This window comes from Athalia rosae, chromosome 5 (genome assembly GCF_917208135.1).
Source record: "Athalia rosae chromosome 5, iyAthRosa1.1, whole genome shotgun sequence".
Lineage (NCBI taxonomy): Eukaryota > Metazoa > Arthropoda > Insecta > Hymenoptera > Athaliidae > Athalia > Athalia rosae.
In genome coordinates, this window is record NC_064030.1 from 6579150 (window position 1) to 6602891 (window position 23742).

General features: G+C 42.4%; 1 protein-coding gene across 4 annotated transcripts in view; it reads left to right on the forward strand.

The window, feature by feature from the left end:
- The window catches only part of LOC105683349 (AF4/FMR2 family member lilli), a 157054-nt gene that overhangs the window by 99894 nt on the left and 33418 nt on the right, over positions 1-23742 (forward strand). For all 4 annotated transcript variants that reach the window (XM_048655383.1, XM_048655384.1, XM_048655385.1 and 1 more), the window contains 2 exons: positions 3223-3318; positions 6440-6476. In XM_048655383.1, the coding sequence (XP_048511340.1) occupies positions 3223-3318; positions 6440-6476 (133 nt within the window). The remainder of the gene's footprint in view (positions 1-3222; positions 3319-6439; positions 6477-23742) is intronic.

Below are 23742 nucleotides of genomic sequence, written 5' to 3' on the forward strand. Positions count from 1 at the left end.
ATCCCGTACTTGTAACAAAAGGTCACCGTTAACGGCAGTTTATATACCGCCGATTACAATCTCCGTATCAGACGATATAGAATGGGCCATCGTCGACACGCGAATTGTTAAACAGTCCTTGATTTGCGATAGCAACTTTGTTGAAATGGTTAATTCCACGACGCTGTGTCTAAGTATAATATACATTAATGCCGGTCGACTACCGCGATCAGAATTCGATTTTCCTTCTTTTTTTTGCTCATTTAATTCGACCTAATATTTAATATCTCTTCTTCTTTCCATAGAGATTCGAATCAAACGCCAAAACGACGTCGATAATTCGATTAAGAAAGAAGAAAAAACTAATCAAATTATCTTTCGTTTTCGAAATCCGCGGATCGAAATGCGCGCAATGTAGTTACATGTTGTACCCGACGAGATTTTCGTGCATCAGCATCAAGATTCTCGTTGCAATTAGCTTCGTTTTACCCAAACTTCTCTCTTCGAATGTCTTCCGCGGGTAAAATGAGCACACGTATGAAACTATATAGTTCAGATCGTAACGGATCCTGACTTGGCAAAGTATTCCGACTAATTAAAGTTTACGTATAATATACCTACAATGAACGGGTACAGAGTCAGGTGTCAGCAGCCTTCCTTCGCGTCTCTTCCGTTCGCCTTCGTACGTTACACGTACATATTATTAAACTATACGTTTGTGCACCGTGAGAAAAGGTGACCGTCTGAGTCTGTGCTTGAGAGAGGGGGGGTAAAAAAAAAAGAAAAATATGAAAAAAAAAAATTGTAGAACGAATAAAAAAGGAAAAATTAATTGAGCGTCGCCGAGTTTACGCTGTGACGTGTGTACACGCGTTGTATATACATGTACACATTACCGCGTGTAAATCCAACGTTTTGTTAATATTGTAAACCGCGTGAATGTAAGCGAAGAGAAAAGCGAGAGAGAGACAAAAAGAATGGATGTAAAATAAAAGAGGAAACGAGTCGCGTTTGAAGAGAAAATGAAAAAAAAAAAAAACAAGTTGCAAGTACGAACGGTAGCGGTAACGTCTTTCGTTTTTATATTCCCTCTCGAAATGACCCTTATCCTTACCGAAAGTATCGCACGATTAACGTCAAAAACTTATTATATCTCCTCGGCGTGTACTTCGGGGTTTATCTCATCTCCGCAGACCTTTCTCACGCTCTTGTAACTACTGTACCCAGTGGTAACGTGGCTACATACGTATGTATACGTAAAGTATGTACGGCGTATGTTCACTTTGTAGTCCCCACCGTTGTATACGTGTAAATCAACCTGCCTACGAATTTTTTTTTTCTTTTTTTTTCTTCTTATCCTCGTTTTTTTGTCAACTTTTCTTCTTCTCACTCTTTTCACCCACAAATCTCTCACCGGATGCCGAATTAAGAGGGACCTCTCACAGAAATTCGTTCGACCCAGACCTGCGTCAACCGCGCGCGGGTGTGTCTCTAGATTCGAGCGCACCTAAAATTTTTTCGTTTACTCAATTTATTTATTTATTTTTTTTTATTCCTTCGGCACAGACTCGCTCCGCTTCACTCATCCGTATAATACTTTGCATGTCATGTTCACCGTATTAACGCAGGAACATCGTGTCCGCCCACGGATGATAGGTATATCCGCTATTCGACTCTCCGGCCCACATTACGTATCACTTTTCGTCTGATTTTCAAGGCCGTTTCTCCAATTCTTGAGGTGGAAGATTTTTTTTCTCTCTCCTTTTCAACATCTAATCACGCACACTTCACGCTTTTATGTGCCGAAAAACGAGGAAGGAAAAAAAATTAATTTTTTCCATCGATCGCGTTCATCCACAGATAACGGTGTACACCGCGTACGATAATATGAGTATAAGTGCATGCGTACAGGCATGCATATAAAGTAGGCGTATATCTGTAAGCAGAAGAAAGATGAAACCCCTGGGGTGCAACTTGCATATCGTATTTTGACCGACAGGCTTGCTTGCAGCTTCCAACTGCTGCACACACACTCTCTTCCCGGACGAGGATATTATTATTATTTTTGTTGTCGTCATTGTAGTGCGGGAAAAGAGATTTCTGCGGTACGGTGCAGGTTTTGTTTATGCATTCCGCATGCATTCCCTCAGGTATATATATATATATATATCGAGGAAACAGAAATCGAGATCGCATTCGCTGAATTCATCTCCACATTGCGATTAGATATTCTCTTCCGACTTCGCTCTCTCGCGAACGTATATCTTTTTTATATTTGCAGTTTTACTGAATTAATTAAATCTGATCCAAATTATTCGAGGCGTAGGTGTTTAAATATCGGTATCTCGGACGCGACCAACTCGGTACGAAATGGGTTGTGTGCACGGCCCACTTCTCCTATACCCGTTGTGTTGCGTAAATAAATCGCATTTTGAGGCTCCCCTGCACGACGAAAGTGATTCGCTCAATAAAATACGATACCCCGTAATACCTACTTCCATATCTGATTCCGTATGTGGACAAACAAATGAAATAAATATTGGGGGAAAAAGCGTACAAAATATAATGAAACTTCATTCCGTCCATCTACCCCATTTTACACGTCCTTCGATCTTCACTCCGTACTTAGAACTGCAGGCTACTCGAAAGTCCTTTTTCTTTCTCCCTTTTTTTTTTGGTTTTAAAATTCTACTTTTTTCTTCTTGAAGACGAAAAAGAAGCTATTTTTTCCTCTTCTTTTTCTTCTTCTTCTTCTTATTCTACTCGTAATGTGTACACAAGTTTTAATTTCGTTTGCGGGTCATTAAACGCTGAATTCCGATGAAAAATTTTTATTTAACGAAGCGTTATAATATATTTGCTACGTGCTCGAAGAGATACGTAGTTACGTCCGATGGTATTTATTTTTGGCTCAGGGACAGCTAACGATACGGTCCAATGACTGCTGAGTACTTCAACTTGTGATAGATGCGTGTCGCCCATAGAATGGCGGAAGTGCGAGAATTATTGTAAAATATGCACGTTGAAAATCGACGGTTTTTTCGAGGCCCGTAAATCAAGGATATCTCGACGATGTTAATTCGTAGCTCATTTTGATCAACGCATTCAAAACACGTCGCGATCGGTTTTTGAAATACCTCATTCTTGGCTGAAAAATATTTTGGATAAGCACGTTTATTTTTTCGCAAGTTCACAAAGAATTCGAATAATCTAATTTTTTTTCTCCCAATTTTCTTGTTTCAGGAAATGACGTTGCCCATCACACCGCTGACAGCTATAGCCCAAACGCCACGAAAAGAGCCTGAGTCAAAATTTACCTTCAACCCGTACCTCGACAAGGTGAGCAGCAAAAACGAAAAAGACAAGTTTGAAAATTTAAAACGTGTTTTAATCGGATCGCGAAAGATTTACTCCTTATAATTATAGGCGGCGTAATTAAAGCTTAGACTAATTCGAGGAGATCGTTTGATAATAATTCAGCAGATATTCAATTAAACAAGCGTTTGAAATTAGGAATTCAATAACACGAGCGCGCGCGCGCGCGCCTTTATTCTTTTGAGCGGTAAGAATCGCGCGCCGCTCGCGCTGCTGAGAAAATTATCCCGGACTTTTTGTCGTCCGATTCCTTTTCCCCGTCGACTCCTCGTATTATCCTTTTACTTTTTATCGCCCATTTTCACCTCGTCGACTCAAAGCGCGCATTACAAAGTCGGAAAGGTATGTAATCCAGCTTCTTTTCCGTTCGGCTTTCTTGCTGCGAATTAAACAGTTGAGGGCAAAAACGTACAGAGTCGAGACTACCAACGTTCGTACCTTTGAGTCCTTCTACCGCATCGTTATACGCCTACCTACGGCTACAAGGTTTATCCTTTGGACACCAACGACCCTTTGATATGTCCCAACTCTTTCGCTCGCGGTTTTCACTCATCCACCTGAATATTAATGGGCGTTACCATCCTCGTTATTATCGCCAGAGAATTTTCTTTTATCTCATCAAATTTTTAATTTTCATCGCGATTAAACGCGATTCGAACGATAATATTGATAGTAGTTTATTCTTTTTTATTTTTCGACTCAATGGAACGTGAGTTCGGGTGGGCACACGTGGTTTTGAGTTTTAGTTTGTATACCGTGTGGTTTTCTCGACGCGCTTCGCGGCTCGTGGAATGAAACAGAAACGTTGTAGAGATGCGCGTTACACTTGGCAGTAAATAGTTCGTGCTAGTTGGCCAAGAGTCAAGAAAAGTGGCCACCGAAGACCAATAGCGCGCGAACCTTACCTGCTGTCTAAGGAGAAGAGGGATTGGGAGTGAAAAAATTCCTCGCGAAATTAGGTCGGCCATGTGAGCGACTCGCATTCATTTCTATTTCATATATATATATATATATATATATATATATGTATATACATTGAGCTATTCCACCGCGAAAATTCATCCCCTAGAGACCCCGACGCGACGTGATGTTTCCTTTTTATTCATCTATTCGTTTATTTATATTCACTTATTTACTACCCTAAAATGTCCATAAATCCTCGAATTCTAGAACAGCGGAGAAAGAATTATTTTCTAAATTGTTCAAACGACTCAACGATCGATTATTTCCACTTTGTTGCTATTTTTTTTTTCTCCATTCCTTCTCCATAATCTTTCGCCTTTTGAATCGAGTCTCGCGTTTCATTTCCACGACGTTAATTCGAACCGTTTATCCTTGAATGAATTAAACTTGGACTGACTGATCCGAAGGGGGATGAAGAAAAAAATTTCATTAATCTCAACTTTTTGAAATTTGTTTTCATTTGCCCGTTGCACACGTTAACACACACGAATCTAGGTAAGCTAGTTACGACGAAGCGGCAAATCTACACGTCGACCTTGACGACAGATTTGACCTTGACCTACCGTAATTGAACTACCGATCAATCAACCGACCGACCAACCAACGATCGCTAAATCTTTCGTCATTACATTGCCATCATTTTACACATTATTTCACCATTATTTCTTCTTTCTCATCAATCACCTGCGTGCAGGTTTATTAACCACTCAAGTGTGTAGTACAGCTGGCTTCACGCGTAGTTCTCTCTTTTTTTCCAACTACTTTTTCATTTCATTATATTTTCATCGATTTTTTCAAATTACACCTACCTACCTACATTCATTTAATTTTCTTTTTCTTTCTACCGTCTGCTTTGTTTCTTTTTTTTTTTCCGAAAGCACTTAAAAATCTTGTTCTCGACGCGTCTACTGTATAACGTTTTCTTTTTCCCCTCCCCCTTTTTTTTAAATAAAAAAAAAAGAAAAAAAAAAATACCGTTCAAATAAGATAATGCCGGTAGAAATAGATTCGGAACTCGGGGCAAGTGCAGCTTTGACTCGACTCGTTATTTCTCCACGCGTTTTCGTTCCGTTAGAAAAACTCCTTGGAGCGTAACAAGTTTCGTTATGCGCTGTACGTTCAGCTGCAAGTCGTACGTACGTACGTACGTACCATGTACGGGGGGATGGGGCTGGAGTCTTTTCATCGGATGGGAAATATTAACCCCAGAGTGGGAATATTTTGACACCGTTTCTTATCAGACGATAGTTTGTACCTTGGAATGTGTCAAAGTTGTTTCGCGTATACCTGCAGCTACGGGACGTGATGTGTTTCGCGTATTTTTACATGTGCACAGGGATAGCTTTACGTAGAAAGAGAGCGAGAGAGATAGATAGAGCGAATTGGCTAATTCCGATGCAGCACGCGGTGGCTCAGAAGAGCGAAATTGGTGCTCTACATACGCTACGGGGTGTATATCCACCTGCGGTATTATTTAGATACATATACGTATATGTATGTATGTATTAAGTATCACCAGGGAAACCGTTCGGGGGCATAGTTGCATAATCGTTTTATTGATCATAAAATGGTCCATTACGAATCCTACTCACGATATTCATATCTATAACGCGCTCGTGACGTATAATAAACCAGGTTCGGTTCTGTCGCATCAGGTTTACGAGCTCCACCGCGCGTCCCGTGCACAGGTATATTACGCACGTTGTATATAGCGCGCGTTCTTCGCCAGAATTAATTTCCATTTGATTTTCGATATCCGTCGTCGGATGCCTCTGGATACCTCGATAATTATTTACTCGTCGGAAAAATTTATTGCTCGCCTATATCGTTCGTCGTTATTGCTATACTATAGGTTCGTTTCACCGACAATTATACATGTTTACCCTGCGATCGTTGAATTTAACTTCGTGTTTTCAAATTCATTCGTCGCGTTCGCGTACGAGGGTCCAAAAAATGATAATCGATCCGCCAATTAGTGGTTGATGATGTGAATGATTTTAATTCAATTTTTTTTTCTTCTTTCTTTATTTCCTGATACATATTTCGATCGATCGTTGATTTTTTACCCTTTTTTTTCACAATGTGAGCTATTTTGAATTTTGATGGTTTTATTTTTTTACAGCTGACCGAAGTTCCTCCGCCAGAACCCAGCAAAACTCGTGAGTACACCACTTTCTTTCAACCTTTTTTAAAAAAAAAAAAATAGAAAAAATTTTTTGTTCAGCGTTGATGTTCACGCTGCGGTGTGTGCGCCATACATGTGTATCCCGTATCATTTTTTATCTCATGATACGCATTGTACTAACCACCGCAGCGTTATTATTGTACCGTATGTATTATAATATGTAAGATGCGAATGGAAAAGGAAGTGAAAGGAAAAGAGGGAAAGGTAAGGGAAGAAATGAAAGGATATACAGTGGAGCAAAGGCTTTTTCATTTCCGCAGACACTCTGCAGACGGTCGTTTAAACGTCTGTTTGTCCCCGCGTGTACGCCGCGGGAACACGTCACAATACCCCGTTAAAAACCGACGAAGAATCTGACGTCGCGTCACAATACTTACCTGTGTCGCACGCGAAGGTAGTCGTGAGTAGAAGCGATATTTTTTATTCTCTTTTTTTTTTGTCACGTCAACTTTGAGACGAACGAAAAAACTAAAACGAGGGAAAAATATGGGGAGGAACGTAAGGAAAATCGGCCAATTTACGCCGCATATTCGATACACCCCGTGTATCGCACACGTACACGATTTGTGTCGTCAAACTGTTAATGAATCTTGAACGTGGATGTGCAACTGTATTTCGGAACTGCGGCTTGGCTGTAATTACCCCTCTATCAATTACTGCATCAAAATTAATAACCCACTAACGAGTCCGAAACGCTGTGTGTATTCATCAATTATAAAGTTCCTGCTGCTGCTGCTGCTGCTGCTGCCGCTGCATTAATAATTATGAAAAGATTAATTAATAAATTCATCGCACTATTAGCTACACGTGTTTTCCACCCCAGATATGAGCTGGTTCCGATCGAAGGTACGTTTTACAATTCATCCCCCGATCTTCCTTTGCCTCGTTGTAGTGCGGTAAATTTTTGGTTTCGAATTTTGTAAATTTTTTCAACGCGAGTTTTGGTATCAGTAGGTATGTGTATATATATACGTTTATAATCGTCTTGAGACTGCGGGCGCAATATCGGGGCGCGGTACATTTCTCCCTATTAATAGGGTGACTTACGCAAGCTTGGCAAGATTCCATCCAGCAAATTAACCGTCGTAATAGAATTTAAAGTTCATATTTTATAGTGGCGTGAAATATTCCGGTGAAGTTGATAACGGAATTATTCAGCGCTCGAGGTTATTACGCTCTCCTCCGTTTTTCCTCCCTTACAATTTTTGCCCGCTTCTTTTTTTTTTTTTTTTTCTTTTCTCCTCCTCCTTTCTTTCCTCTCCACTCGTCTCCTCTGATTTTCCCTCGTTTATTCACCTGACCCGGAGGATATCGCGTCCTCAACTTGGACGAGAAAAAGTGAAAACCGGATGCATTGTAGACGAGAAATTACGATTCCGATCGTCCGACTTATCGAGGCTCTCCAGTCGCGATATTCCAGAACTCGTCAATGGGACAACGTCAATGGAGCTCTAGGTAATTGTTCGTCGTTTACCCTATCGAGACTCGGCGTTAAAAAGCAGCGAGACGTCGCGACGCCCGCGTTTCATGCGACTACGACGCTCAATAAATACGGGGTAGATTCACTCGTCGATCGACAACCTTTCCGACGTGTCTGTAGGCATATTGCGACAAAAAATACCGTCGAAAGGGAAGTATTAGTGGGTTTACAAGAAGGGGGTTTGCGTCTCGGCTAGATTGTAGGTAATGGAGGAATTTTTTATCCAGAGCCATCGGTCGCGGAGCGATTAACGAGATTGCGGATCGGTAGCGGTATCGGGGAAGAAAAGGCGTGAGGTATAATGTCGTATAAATGCGGTGACGAATACACCCACCTACTTCGCTATAGGTCTGTAACTCATTGTCGCTACCAATTGCGAGAGTGCAGAAGTGTTCGTATGAAAGAGAGACGAGAAAATGAGAAAGGAGAAATAAAAAGGAAGAAAAAAAAAAACAAACAAACAAACAAACAAAAAGAAGAAAAATTGAAACTGTGAGATTAAAACTCACTTCACTCCGTTTGAAATTTAACGCCGAGGTAAAAAGGAACCCCGAGATACATCGAATAAAAAAGTAAGAAATAAATAATGAGAATAAAAGTAAAAGAAAATATTAAGAGGAAGGCAGCGAGGAAGAAGAAGAAGAAGAAGAAGCGCGGGGCGGAGGGGAATGCGAAAGAAAAAAACGTACAGATAAACCGGGTGTTTGTGACAGCTTTGCGAACGGTAAAACTAACATGTCGAGTGCTGTTCTTTCGGACGTGTATATTCTATCCTTTCTACTTTCTTGCAAGTTCATTTTTTGCTTCTCTTCTCCTTTCCTTTCCTTTTTATCTCGCTTCTTTTTCACTCGGTTATTCAAATCGTCTCTCTCTCTTTTTATTGAAAACTTGTCGCGGTCGTTTGGAATAAAGCAGAACAAAGAAAAAAAAAAAGAAATGAGAAGAAAGAGAGCGAGGAAAGAGAATGGTAACGATTCATTGAAGTGTCTAATTCAACGCTCTACTCATCTACTTGGAATTAATGATCTTAATCGGTGCAATTATCGGACAAAATGCAGGTAATTACTCTTGTTGGTATTGAAACCTCCTGAATTTGAACCCTGACCTTCGATAGCTTTTTCCTTAAGAATGTAGCTTAACGCGAGTCGAAAAGCTACAGATTCGTTGCGTAAATTTCATCCGATGAAAATACCTTCGTTACGTTCACCCGGTTTTATATCGCAGAGAAGGTTCGCGTTCAATCGAAAATTCGTGAAGTTTTCGCGCTTTATGTTGTAACAATTACATAAATTCTTGAGAATTATACAACTTCGTTACTCAACCACGTTCGTTATTGTGTAACTGGTTAATTTTTTTGTTCTAACATACAGCAGTACGATAAAATAACAAATCGATATCGCTTTTGCGCGTTTTCTGATTTTTTTCTTCTCTCAAATTTGAGTTTTCGCAAATTTTTTCAAAATCTCGCAAACTGCACCGCGCAGATATTGCGGTATTTCGTGAAAATTTATGTTTCTTCTTTTATTCGAAATAAGTATAGAGGAGGGAGAACGGTTCGCGGTGATATTGATCCTCTGCACTCAGTTTTGGCGCAAAAGCACGAGCTGCATAAAAAAAAAAAAAAAAAATAAAGGGAACGAAAGTAAAAAAAGAAATTATGCACGGGTACCTATACCTACACGGGTAGGTAGGTATTCGTGTACGTCCGCCACTTGTCAGCCCGAGGATACTAGCAGATCTAGTGTACGGGGTACATACCCACTATGCAGGCCGAGATTAGAGCTGAATGAATGAGAAAAGAAAAAAAACAAGTAAAAATAGAGAGAGAGAGATGGAGGAGCACGCGAGGTACGTGGGAGAGAAAAGGGAGATAGAGGAGACGAAAAACTGAGATGAAAAAAAAAAAAAAAAGAAGAAAGGAAAAAATCGGGGCGAAAAATGGAAGATTAATATTTCATTCCAGTTTGAGATTCCAATTCACGTTAAACACCGCCGTCATCCTCATCCCTTTTCTATCCGTTGTTTCTCAGCTTTTTCGTCGGTCCAGAGTCGAGAGGGCGATGATTATATGCCGAGGTACGCGGGGTGAACGACGAGCGTAAAAGTCCCGCGAACGTAATTCCGATATCCCCGCGTTGAACCCCTCGCACCGGCGGCAACGCCGGTGCCGTCGTCAACGGAAAAAGCAGGGACAAGACGAGAGGAGAGCGTAACTGACTCTTTTGTTCTTCGTAATAATCCGGTACAGATAGCTTCCTTTTGTTCAACAAATCTGACGTGGACAACACGAGGCTTACGCGCCGTTAACCAATCGCGTTATATATCCTCGTCGTTGTTATCGTTGTTATTACCATTATCGAAATCGTTGTCGTTATTGCGAGAGTGCAGACGCGGGATATATATGTATATACATGGTTCGACCTATCAAAGTTGGGCACATGTGCGTAAACGAACGAACAAAAAAAAAAAAAAAGAAACAAACCAGAGAAAAGAGAAGCACAAAAAGCCGTACAGACAAATTAAACGAACCGACGATTTCGTACGACGAGAGAAAAGAAAAAATCTCTCAAGATATTTTCCATTCGTGGATCGTGTCGTGATATTTTTTTTTTTCTTTTTTTCTCTCTCCCGACCGATTAGTCGGGCTGCAGCTACCCATGGAGTACCTGTATAGATTTGGACGGGCTGTTGGGCGCGTTACTCGACCTAAATTTTACCCCACACGTCCGGAGGGCAACCGACCCGCGTGTCCTGTACTAACAAAGGGATTAGTTTCCCTCATATTTCATGCTCCATATTTTCCCCTGGTAAATTCGCATACACTTTACATTGAACGCGGAGAACCGCAATTTTCAAGTAAAATAAACAATCGCGTACGCGTATAACCTTCCCTACCCACCTATACTTCGTGAAAATTTTTTAAACGATATTACATCAACCCCCACCACCTCGTTACGCGCAACCACCTACGAAAGTATAGCGTGTGATTGATACCGAACCGACGTATCTCGAACGGTTTTAATTAATTTTTTTGTGCAACTTTTTCATTCCCATATCCGTTTCGTCTTTGTAACTGTACTATCTGAAAAAAAAATTTTTTATGTTCAAAACTCGAAGGAAATTTGTATATTTAATGATTTGCGAGCTCGTTACCTTTTCGCACAACAAGTGCGCAAAAAGAAAAAGACGAAAAGAAATGGGTGGAGGTAAAAAATAAATAAATAAATAAATAAAACGAATGACGTATGGGGAATTCCTGCAGCGCAAAATTTACCGCTTCCATCACGCCTGCAGCAGCACCACCCCCGCGATCCCGATCGTGCAATATAAAGGAAATAAACGCGACGTGATCTAATAATAGAATTTCTCGCCATTCATCCCATTTGACGCGCCGTTATAACTTAACCCTCTTACACCCCCTGCTGACGAGCGGACCACCGGAGAGAGAAGGAAAAAATAAAGGGGGGGAAAGAAGCGGATCTATATATCTACATATTTTCGTCTCCGCTCAACCGGCGATCATTAAATAATTGCAAGTTAAGTACGTTCCTATCGACGGTGGTGGTGGTTAGATAGAGTATTTCTGCTCGTGCTTTAAGCTCGAAAAATCCCCGAATTCCAGTAGCGAACGACGTTGATGTATCGGTCTGAGAAAGCGTGCCCTTATTGGTCAGTACTTTCTCCGTATAACCCCGAACAGATTATAATCGAAGAACATGGCGGCCGATGCAACGGGGAGCTTTTTATTCTTCTCTCCTCCCTTCCCTTCTTCTCTCCTCTTTTTCTCGTCCATCTTATTTCAACTTACGCACTTGGCAATTTCAGGGAATCGAGACGACCTGCGAATCTAATTATACTCGCGATATTCCATCCCCCTTTTACGGCGCGAATGACAAAAAAATTCTAGGCGGTTCGTGAAGAATTTTCCATCTTATTTCGGGGGGTAGTTTTCTGTCGAACCGCGCAACGTTCTATCCTACGGTCGTACATCTGATTACCAATTTTTCATTTTTTTCTTCGCGACTAACGTCGTAGGTAACTGCGAGTTAGATTTGATGAGAAAGTTCCGAAAGATTTTCTTCGTCAAAGACACATTATCCCGAGATGGGTGGACATTTGAGGATACGTTATCACGAGGAACGTTACGAGTGGAGGTGTGTAAAAAGTTGCAGCGAATATCCGTCCGGTTCACGGTATTTTCCTTTCTCTCCTGTAATTTTTGTCGCCCTTTTTTTTTTCTTCCTCCTCTCAAACGGCGGGCGACACCTTCTTCTTCTTCTTCATCTTCTTCTTTTTCCGACGTATACGTACCTAACGTCGGTCGGATTCACTTCCCGTGTTTCTGTACTTCCTCCCTCGGTTTCGCCTACCCGAGATACCGCTGCGCTACCCTTTCCGCCTCACACTCCGAACGTAAAACCTCCCTCCCGCCCACCTACTTCACCAACGTTTCTCAATCTCCTCTCCCTCTTCCGTACAACCCCAGGATCGTTTCCATGGATACGCCATCCGGACCTCACCATCTGTACAACCTCTTAGCCCCGGCTCTCTCTCTCTCCCTCTCTCTCTCCCTCTCTCTCTCTCTGTGTGCCGCGCGGTATTATAACCGGGGGAAAAATCCGCGGTGGATAACAAAAGATCCCGTTGATGCACCAGACCATAATCACGCGTGCGTTTCGGCAGCGGATTGATCCGAAACGAGTTCGGAATAGGTACGACGCACCGATCGCTCTATTTTCATAATTTTTAACGATAATTGATTCCGTTTGATTTTCTCGCGGTTCTACTTTTCATTTTGGCCCAAGAAGGGCGGGCGGGGGCGTGGAGGTTGAATATAATTAGGGAATTCGGCGAGGGTGGGGGGGGGGGCGAGAGGCGCGATGTATAATCCCATTGGGCGAGATATTCGGTTGAGCGAAGTACTTGACGGTAGATGACGAGTAATTCATTGAATATTAAGCGTTTCAAAGTTTCGGTTAACTTTGGCCGAGAGGCAACGGTACGCCGATGTGGAGAGGAACGCGCGAGGGACGGAGGACGAAGACGGGGGTGCCGGTGGTGACGACGCACGGATGGGTCGTCGCAGGGCGGAAATCCTGCCACGAGCGATTTCAATAATTAATGTCGGGGGAATTGCTTCGCTCAAGCCTGGCACAAACTCTCCTCCCTCCCTCTCTCCCCCCCTCTCAATCTCTCTCTCTCTCTCTCTCTCGATTCCTCGGCAACCCGAACGCGGTAGCTTCCGTGTGCCTTCCTTCCCGGCTCTCTCCCTTGAAGCCTTCGGCGTCACTCTCTAATTTAATACTCTTCCGCGGAAGAGCAGATTTTTCTTAATTTCAAAGTACTACCGTGATTTTCGATCCCGGCCCCCTCACTTTCTCAGATTTTCATCATCGGACACCTCGTCGTGTGAAAAACTTTACTCGCGTAGTATACACGTCTCTGTACTTCAAATGAAAAGTTCGATTGCTGTTTTTTTTTCATCAATTTTGAAATTATTGGTATCTTTATCGTTATTCCAGTCTCATGCGTCGACACATTGATTTTCACCTCTCTTATTACTCTCGGATTTTTCTCTACTCTATTTTTTTTTCGCGTCGCTTTATCCACGGAAAAATCGATACCTAACAATTAATAGTCCTTCTCATATTCCTGCATGGAATTTAACCCAGGATTTGGATCGTACTATAGGTACATCTTTGAAATTTGGTGAAATTGAGAAAAACATTTCAAGGATTCTAATTTTCTTTTTTTTTTTCTTACTCTCAACCCTCTCCTGTTCTCTAATCGAACCACTATTCGGCTTTAGAATTATTTAATTTTTCCATTTTTTTTTGTTGGTCGTATTCGACGGTTGCGATCAAAGCTTCGCGACATGAATCAAAACCCGCGACCATTGAAATTCAGATGGCTTTTGCATTGGGGTAGGAGAAAAAGACTCTTTTATGCACCGCACAGTTTAAAGTTTAAACAAACGAAGAGAGCGGAAACCGAATGTTTTCCACAAGTTACGCTCGATTACCTCGTACTCTCTAGTTCGATAAAAAAAAAAAAAAAAATCCAAGTCAATTACTCGAAAGCGTTGGCGAAAGAAAGGAAAAAAAGAAGGAAAAAAAATGGCGAATCAATTCGCGCTGGATGTTGCAACGAACAATTTTATCGTCTCACCTATCGCAAAGTTGCGGAGAAATTTATTCATTCGTTATGACTTATATACTCGCTTCAAAAAAAAAAAAAAAAAAAACATCAAATCAAATAAAATCAAACGAAATGAATAGAAAAAAAAATATGAGAAAAAAATAGAAACAAAACAGAAAAATGTCAAAGAACCATTAACAGCCCCCAAATTGCTAAGCGACGCGACGGGCGGTAGCCAACCCCATCAACCGTCTTCGAGATATTCGCACGAGGGGACATCAACCCCAAATTTTTTTCCCACCACCGCAAAGTTAACGTTCCTCTCTTTCTCTTTTTTTTTCACGATTACTCGATTTTTTTCCCCTCTTCTCCCCCTACTTTCGAAAGGTATCCGCGATGTATCGATGTCGCCGCGATTTTCACCCGTATCTCCTGCGTATATACCATTGGTAATAGGGATACGCACGCTGTACACACAGCTCGCGAGGAGGAGGAGCAGGAGGTAGAAAAAGGCGAGGGAAAAATTAAACGTGGCAGACCTCTTGTACATGACATTTACATATCGATATATAACTGAAAAAGGGCGCCATACTCTTCATCTCGTTGTACAGATTTTTTTTTCCTCTTTTCTCCTTTTGGTACTTTGACATTTATATTACGTATAATGAACGCGGATAACACATTTTGCGGTATGACGATCATTGACATCCGACACCTGTCTCTTCTCCTTCCTATTCTTTTTTTTTTTTCTAATTAATTAATCAATTATTTTATTTCTTCATTCGCGGGATTTACATGAGATATCAGTTGAAATTCGAGTTTCACGGCAACCTATAATTCCGATTATAAAACCGCGATATGGCTTGTCTTCATTTTATTTTGATCATTCTCTTCAATTAATTACTATACATGCCTTCCGCACTCACGCCTTTTATTTATTCACTTACAATTAGGTATACGTATGTATTTATGAAATGCATATCGGGCAGCGGAGGGTCTGATGTACATCGTGGGTTAAATTTGGGATTAAATTTTAGTCCGTGTCGCGCTACCGTAGCTACTCTATAAACGTACACGTGTATAAAGAGGAGTTTAAAATTCAAGTCGTAAAATGGCGAACAACTGCTTATTGGGCGTCGCATCTCCGGGGTTCCCCGTGCACGGTATCGCAGTGGAAGAGAGAGAAGCTAGTGGGAAGCCGGCAAATGTGCCAGTGGCACCGGGCGGCGATGTCACGGCATTTGCTCGTTGTGTTTAATTAGCAGAGTGCCCGTTAATTAACGGCGAGGGAGTGAACCGGCGGTGAGCACAGTTCCCTCTTCTGTAATACCCCCCCCTTCACTGTACGGAATAAGGTACCTCCGCATCATCCTTTGCCTCTGCCTTTGCCTTGTCTCGCCTTCTTCTTCTTCTTCTCCTCTCCATCTCCTCCTCCTCCTTCTTCTTCTTATTCTTCTTCTTCTTGTTGTTTCGGTTTTCTACACGCCGCCCCGTACACGTACGCTACGTCACACGAGTTGAAACGCGCTCGCAAAACTCCCCCGTTCAGACTGTACGGGGATATAATGTTCGCTGATAATTACATGTTTTAAAACGAACAGATAATTGTGACGCCCCGGCGAACGCCACCCTTTCCTCCGTCCTCCCCCTGCCCGTCAATTAATTTACATAACTTGCACGCGTGTACGCGTATACGTATGTATGTATGTATATATCGACTGTATGCAAACGCTAATGTAATACCGGAATTCATTAACATTTATATGTTCCCATAAGTGCTACGGGTATTAAACATCAAATGTAATAAGTATATGGAATTTCGACACCCCGTCGTCTTCCAACAACGTGGGCGATAATGTACGTTAAGCTCTTTTCAAACGGAGCGTGATTAACGGTGAGCGCAGCAAAAAAAAAAATAATAAAAAGGATGAACAATTAGCCCCGTACATTTTTTTCTCACGTTCTCGCCCCTGTCCAATGAGAAGATCCTTCATCAATGAGATGAAATTATTTTTTTCTCACTCATATAAAAGAGAGAAATAATTTAGGTGAGAATAGTAAAAAAAAAAAAGGGCTCGGATGAACAGTCCTGTAAAGTTTTGTCGATATATACGAACGAATTTGATCCTCTTTTCAATCAAACTAAAAGCTCTGAAAACCATAGCGAGAATCGGTTTCTACAGCGTAATTAAATCCATCGTAACTTCATTTAGAACAACCGGCGGCCTCGTTGTGTTCAACTTACGGGTCATCCGTGTAGATCGATTAATCATTGTTCAATGCGTCTAGCGAATGTTATGGAAAACGAATTGTCCTTTATTTTCCCAATCGGTGGTACGGACGCGCAAAAGGTGACGTAGATGCAGGAAACCTATGCGACTGACCACCGTTACGAATGAACTTGTTACGGTTACGATATATGTACAGGTATAGGTATACAGAAGTGTAAATAAAGCAAGACGTGATAATAGTCCACTTTCCTAATAACCGGAGCTAGGGGTTTGCCCCACAAGGGGGTTGGATACGACGCCGCGGAAACTCCGTCGGAGTTCCGTCTCTTGTTAAGCGCACCCTTTTCGTTTTGTATGCATCAGATAGCCCGGCTCTCCCTCCACTCTCTACCCCCGGTAACTCCCTCTCCCTCTCTCTCTCTTCCCTATAGCGTTTTTCGCGTATACCGCGTTTGACTCTCTTTCTTCAACTTTAGCCACTCCGGTTATACGTGTGCTCCGTTCGCGATAAATAACCAGCGCGAGAGAACCGTAAAGGTATAGAAGTGGGAAAGGGCGGTGGAAAAGAGAGGCGCAGCAAAGGGTAGGGGGGGTTGCCGTTCTACCCCCGTGGTGCCGGTAGCGGTGGCAGAAGGGTCGATATCAAACTCACTCTACATCGCTACCGGTTCTCGCTTCTTCCTTTTCCAGCTTGTCCTCCTCGCTCTCCTCCTTATTCATCTTCTTCTTCTTCCTCCTCTCATTCTTCTTCACCCTGTTTTCTACATTTCTAGTTCTATTTCTCTCCCACGACCTCCCCCCCCCCCACCCCCCATATTTTCTCCTCTTTCTCATCCCTTTTCTCCGTCTCACTGTCGCGCGCGCACACAACTTAGCCGGAGTTACTTAACGCGATTAAACCCTCCGTGTGGGTTGCCGCCGTACCTTCGTACCGTAGGGGGTTGGTATGACTATGTGTGTACCGCACGCCGTACAGGGCGCTCTCCTCTCTTCCCCTCTTCCTCTCTTCTTTTCTTTTATTCTTGTTTTGTTTTTTGTTTTTTTTCTATTTTTTGTTCGCCTCTATATAACGTCGCGAGTAAACGAACCAACGAGAAACCATCGTTCGATCGTTGAGGATTACGAGAAAACTACGGGGTACGTTATAGGCGCCGGTGTTCCACGGTGCTTAAAAAGAACGACGGCCTTCTGTTTAGCCGCGGCATCTACCACCACCACCGACCCACCACCCCCCTTATCGTTACCGCGAAGCGTGCGGTAGGCACCCAACACACACACACGACCGCTTTTATTCGTATATATACATCGCGTCGCATCGCGCGAATACGCTAATCGATTAACGACATGTATTATTTATCGCGCGTAAAAGGTTCCGGCTAATCAAACGACGCCGGAATAAATAAACGAACGATGAATTATAAGCTAGCGAAGAAATCGAACCTCCGCACCCCTTGGGATCGAACGGCGGACGATCAATCGCTGTCCCAATCACGTGAACATCCAGAGGATCGAATTACTACGAGGGTACGGATTGACCGTTCGCGGATTTCCGCGAGGTTCCAACCTTTACACAGGTGAACGTTCGGGCGAACCGCGAATCGTTTCGCTTGCGTTGGAACAATGGGGGGGTGGGACGAGGGTGGTACGGGGGTGGGTGAGGGTAACCTTGGAGAAGTTCCACGTTTGACGATCGTCCTTCTTCGTCGGGATATGACGTGTGTCTCATCTAGTCGGGACTAGACAAGGTTCAATTATTGCGTCGGACGACGAGGGGTGTTCGGAAACTGTGTGCGTGCGGTGTCCCCGTGTGTGTCCGTGACACGGGTAGCGTCGAGGACTATAAGTAAGTCCTTCTATTAGCGAAGGATTAATTTAACGTACGACCTTGGCCGGTCGTCCGTGTATAACGGGTCGGGTTCGACTCGATTATTTTACACCGGATCGGATCAGAGGGTCGAACCTTGCAAACGATAAACCAATCGCCGACAGCCATTTTGACTTGTAACGTCGAAACGTTTGCGGACGTTGTATATGTGTGTGTGTACGCGCGAACCTCTCTGTAATCTTATATACTTATATATATATATCTGTAGGTTACGATAACGAGAAAAGTTGTTCCACTTTTTTTCACCACCACCACCCCCCCACCCTCCTTCACCCCAAACCACCACCGCACCTACTCGACGTTATTCAAACCGATCAATAATATTGTAACCGATTTAAATTGAGTTTATATCTCCAAGCTCTCTCTCTCTCTCTCTCTCTCGCTTTCTCTATCTATTTATCTCTCTCTCTCTCTCCGCTGATATCGAATCGTCTGCATGAGTCACGTTACCCCGTCACGTGCACGAGACCAAACTCCCCCGTTCCTCTATCTCCACCCCTCCCCACGAAGAGGGGGCGACCCAAGCTTTAGACATTTTGCTACGTTGACCTAATATTGAATAGGCTTGTTCCTCGGAACGAGAACGAGATGACGATATAACGGAATATACAAATATAGGAAAAAGCGAAGAATTGAGATAGAAAAAGGAAAACTTTCACGACGTCTTAGTCTCTCCGTGCACAAGTAGTACAATTCGAGGTATAACATCCCGTACAGGGATGCATATAATATGCATTGGTTGGATTTATTTTATTTTGTAAAATCGAATCGACGGTATAATGTGGAGGAAAGATTGTCCGAATCTACCTTTCTTTCACCCTCTGTATTATTTCTTTCTTTTTCTATTATTTTTTTTCTTTTTTCATTCGTTTTACTATATCGTCGGCAGTTTGTGGTTCTTTTTTCCATTCTTTTTTCACTAGTCGTCGCGACGATCAGTTTATGGGTTTTATTCGCGTGTATACCGGGGTAGATTTTTATTTTTTATCAATATCGTTATTTTTTTCCTTTTGTTTTTCTTTTATCCGTTCAGCTTTTACGTTTTGAATATTTATTCGGGTTTTTGCGGTGCGTTACACGCTGTATATACACACATATGTATATATATCTGAAATCGATATGTACGAGTCGTCTGGATGTAAAAAGTATGTTGATATTAAAACGAAAAAAGATCGAAAAAAAAAGTACAAAGTAAAAAGAAGGGAGAAAATGAACGGAAAAAATAGAGGGACATTTTTTTTTTTTTTTAATTATCAATACTAAATAAACAGTGTTACGTTTTCCAACATATCTGTACCTATTAGAGAGATGAACTGTATAGGGCCAGATCTTTCCAAAACTCGTACTCTTCTGCTCATGATTTTCGTTAATCTTTTGCGTTCTCCCATTTGATTGCGTCGAAAAGAAAAAGGACGCTAAACAAACAGAATGCGAAAAAAATCATTCAATCACGATTAGCCGATTTTTATTGAAACTTGACGTTTATAATCTACGGTATTTTGTTCTACCGAATCGTCGTTTGCTTTTTTTTACCCCTCGACGAGTTTTGTAATAACCCGTACAATCGTTTTTACTTTCTTAATCTAATCGCTGCGGCCGCATTAGCCGCATCGCGAAGCGCTACGGGGTTGGTACGATATACGAGGGAAAGTATTTTTCAGCAGCATTTTTACGCGCGGTCTCGGTCTGCGAGAGCTTTTTGTTCCGTTACCGGCGATCGGTGTTGGCGAAATTTTTCTACGATCTCTTCGTAGCCGCGTTTCTGCAATCTATACCAACGTCCAACGCGTAAGTCGCATACAGCGTACCCATCGGAGTATTAGCCATTTTCATGCGTCGGATTCGTAACGCGTTTTTTTTTTGCACATCCGTCTGGAGATATACGTTATACGTTCGTCGTGTATCTACATATATTTCTAGCTGTATTAAAACACATTCGCACACACATTTCTCTCTCTCTCTCTCTCTCTCTCTCTCTCTCTCTCTCTCTCTCTCTCTCTCTCTCTCTCTCTCTCTCTCTCTCTCTCTCTCTCTCTCTCTCTCTCTCTCTCTCTCTCTCTCTATCTCTTTCTATCTCTTTCTCTCGCTCTTTCTCTCGACTGGGCTTTCTGCACTCACGTACGGAGTAATGCCCGGAGAGGTCATCGACTTCTCGGTGCTGCTGCTGCTGCTGCTGCCGCTGCCGCTGCTCCTATGGATGTAGCTGCTCCGACTGCACCAACGCGACAACATCCTCGACCCGTGTCGATCCGAGGCTGAAATATAGCTCATCGATGTATCAATTATTTCGCGGGATAGTTTTACCATGAAAAATTCAATCCCACGTGAACGGTGCAGCCGCGCGCCCGAGACCGTCGGGTGGACCACCTTTGTACGAACTCGTATATGCATGCATCCCGCATACGATCGACATTTGGAAATTCCTTTCCCTTCCTCGATCTCACCCGAAGATATCGGAAACCCTGAGGCGTGAGACGCGCAATTTTTTTCCTTTCCCCCTCGAATCTGGAGAACGCCGTGAATTATACCCGACGTATAGTTTTAAGCAGACGAAACGTGAATCGAGCATGCTGGAGGGACAATTATTAGCCCGCGTCGGGGGAATGCAGGTTCGAGGGAAACTGTATTACATATACCTTCGTATACACTGTAAAGAATTGCTGAGGTCTTTTTTTCCATCTCTTTTTCATTTTCTATCCTATTTTCTAAGAACACGCGAATTCTGCGCGGGGTGAATCAACTGCACGCGTACATAGGTACGTCGCGTTATGGTGTATAAGTTAAGTTCTTTTGTAGTCGGACGGAAATTCTGGAGGATATTTATAAGCGTCTTTCTCTCTCTCTCTCTCTCGCGCGCGAAACTTGACGAGGTTGAAAGTTACGTTTTCCGCGAGCTTTTTTCTTTTCTCTGCAATTTTATTTACCGATCCGCGATACAGCGTCGCGTATATAGGTACATACACGTGTAGCCGCGACATTAGCGAAACATGTGCGTAAATGAACACATTTATACATACATATACATATATATTTGTCGAGTAGATTATAATATGTACGTTGCGTACATACGGAGGTAACGTACATTCTGCTCGCTGGGAATGAGTTAATGCAGAAAATACGCGGAGGCTTACAACGCGTTTCTATACAGGTATACTTTGTAGTCTGGTTGACGGAGAACCCGATTTATCTTCCGTATCAATGAAGAAGACATTCTTACGGGCGAGAATCTCAGACAGGCACTTGAGGATTTGCCAATACGAGCCACCGCTACACCACCGCCTATGTCGACGTCGCATCTCTATATACCTTGTACCTCTCTTTTCGCAGTATAATATACGTATACACAGACTTCGAATCGCGCCCACACGATTCGCGAATTTATTTTCACCGTACATCCCACCATTTTCTTGATTCTTTAGTTTTTTTTTCTTTTCTTCCTTCTTTCTTTTTTCTTTTCGAATTCGCCCGTCGATTCCACATCGCGTGTCCGTCTGTTCGTTCACCCAACACTTCCCACCCTCTCATCGGCTTTCGGCTATCAAATTTTTGCCAAAGTTCGTGTCGCGTAGGTTCGAGAAAAAAGATTTCACCTGCGAACGACCTTTCGCATGTAACCGTTAAAAAATTGAAACGTGGTGAAACAATTTTTGGCAGAAAATATATCATTACTTTATACCGAAAACGAATTCTTTGTTCAATATAGACGTTTAACGAGAGTAAAAGGCGTGATTATAAAAAAAAGAAGAAAGAAAAAAGAAAAATCACTAAACATCACGATATGATGAAAACGTTTTTTGCGGGGAAGCTGGGATAATGTATTTATACTATTGTACATTTCGCTAAATCTCTTTGTTGAAAAATTCCGTAACTCTCCAAAGCTTTTCCGCTTTCATTGTTACGTGTACGGTAGGTACGTACGTACGTACAAATACATACGTAGGTACGGTACGTACTTACACACCCGGTAAATACTCCGGCGTCACCCGACCGCCCACGTGTGCGATAACCCGAGTTGGAGGCCCTTTTTTTCTCACTGACCGTTCGCAAAACAAAAAACTACAAAAACGACCGCCGAAAGTGATGAATAAATAAATTTAACACGATACACCTGTGTATACGGCTACATTATACCGATCTGGATGTGGAACCCGCATATATTATTTAGTTTAACGTACAGACGCGCAGACCCCGTGTAGTGTGTGGCGCAGTAGTGGGTCGCGATGTCTACCCTGGACCACTTTAAACCGCACGATCCTTCACGTGTAGATTTTGTATATGGGAGGAAAAGCTCGCGCGCCGGCGGTGCGATTATCGTAGCGGAAAAAAGAGGATACGGATAAAGCACGTGAACAAAAAAAAAAGAATGTGAAAATAAAAATCAGCAAAAACAAAAAAAAAAAAAAAAAAGATTCGAAAAAGAATTTTGCCAGCTAAATGTGTTTGCATTTCGTGCGCGACGTATGTATATACACGGTAAACGGGTAACCCGGTCAACGGATATTAACCGTTTTGTAAGCTTCTCCTTCGGGATGGATTTACTATAAGGATTAACCAATAGGTTTTCCTGAGCGAAAGCGGATACGAATAATCCAGATATTTTTCAGACAAAACTCGTCGACGTTACGCCCGCGATACTTTGCGTTGATGTTAAAAATCAAAAATAATTGAAAGAAACGTTCGCTAGAAGAACAGAGCTTACTTAGCCTTTAGAAACGCATCGATCATTGCCGCCGCACAGAATGGGGTGACATTTTCGCGACGGACTCGAGAAAAATGGCGAAGAATCGTTTCGGATTCGAGGGGGGGGTGGCTTAATTTGCGGTAACCACGACGTCGTAACAGCGTATAGTAAATTGATGCTTTGAAATCGTCTAGTGTAGTTCGCCGCCCTTCGGCAAACTTTTGAATAAAATATGCTCCTTCTATTTCACGGTGGTGGGAATAATACTACGGTGCGGGAGAAATGTATAGGAGCTCGGGGCACGAAAGAGGGATGGATCGGAGGATCGACTGACTCCGCAGCACATGATATAACGACGAAATATGTGAGAAAAGCAAAAAAAAAAAATAATAATCAAAAGGAAGGAAGCTGGGGTAATAGAGTAACGAGGATCTCGATAAATTGGCACCTTTCGAAACTATCTGATGTAATTTAGAATTTCGTTAGTCCGAGGCAAGGAAAATTTTCCAACCCGCAAACGTCGAAATTTTATAACGAAAAATCTCACGGCGGAAAAATTTTCACGGGTTACGTACCTATGGTACACGCGGACTGCCGCCTGGGGTGAACTCGTTCGTAAAATCCGTGAATCGAGAAAGGGGGGTGGAAAAAAAAAAAAAAAAGAAAAAAAAAAAAAGAAGCAACTTCCACAGCGATGTTTACTTAACGGGGGTATATGCATAAATGAATAAAAGGATCGACGCGGGTGACTAATTGCGGATCGGTTTCACCGTGAGTAGAGTAAATCCCGAATGACGTCTGGAGGGATCCTTTGTACCTTGCGTC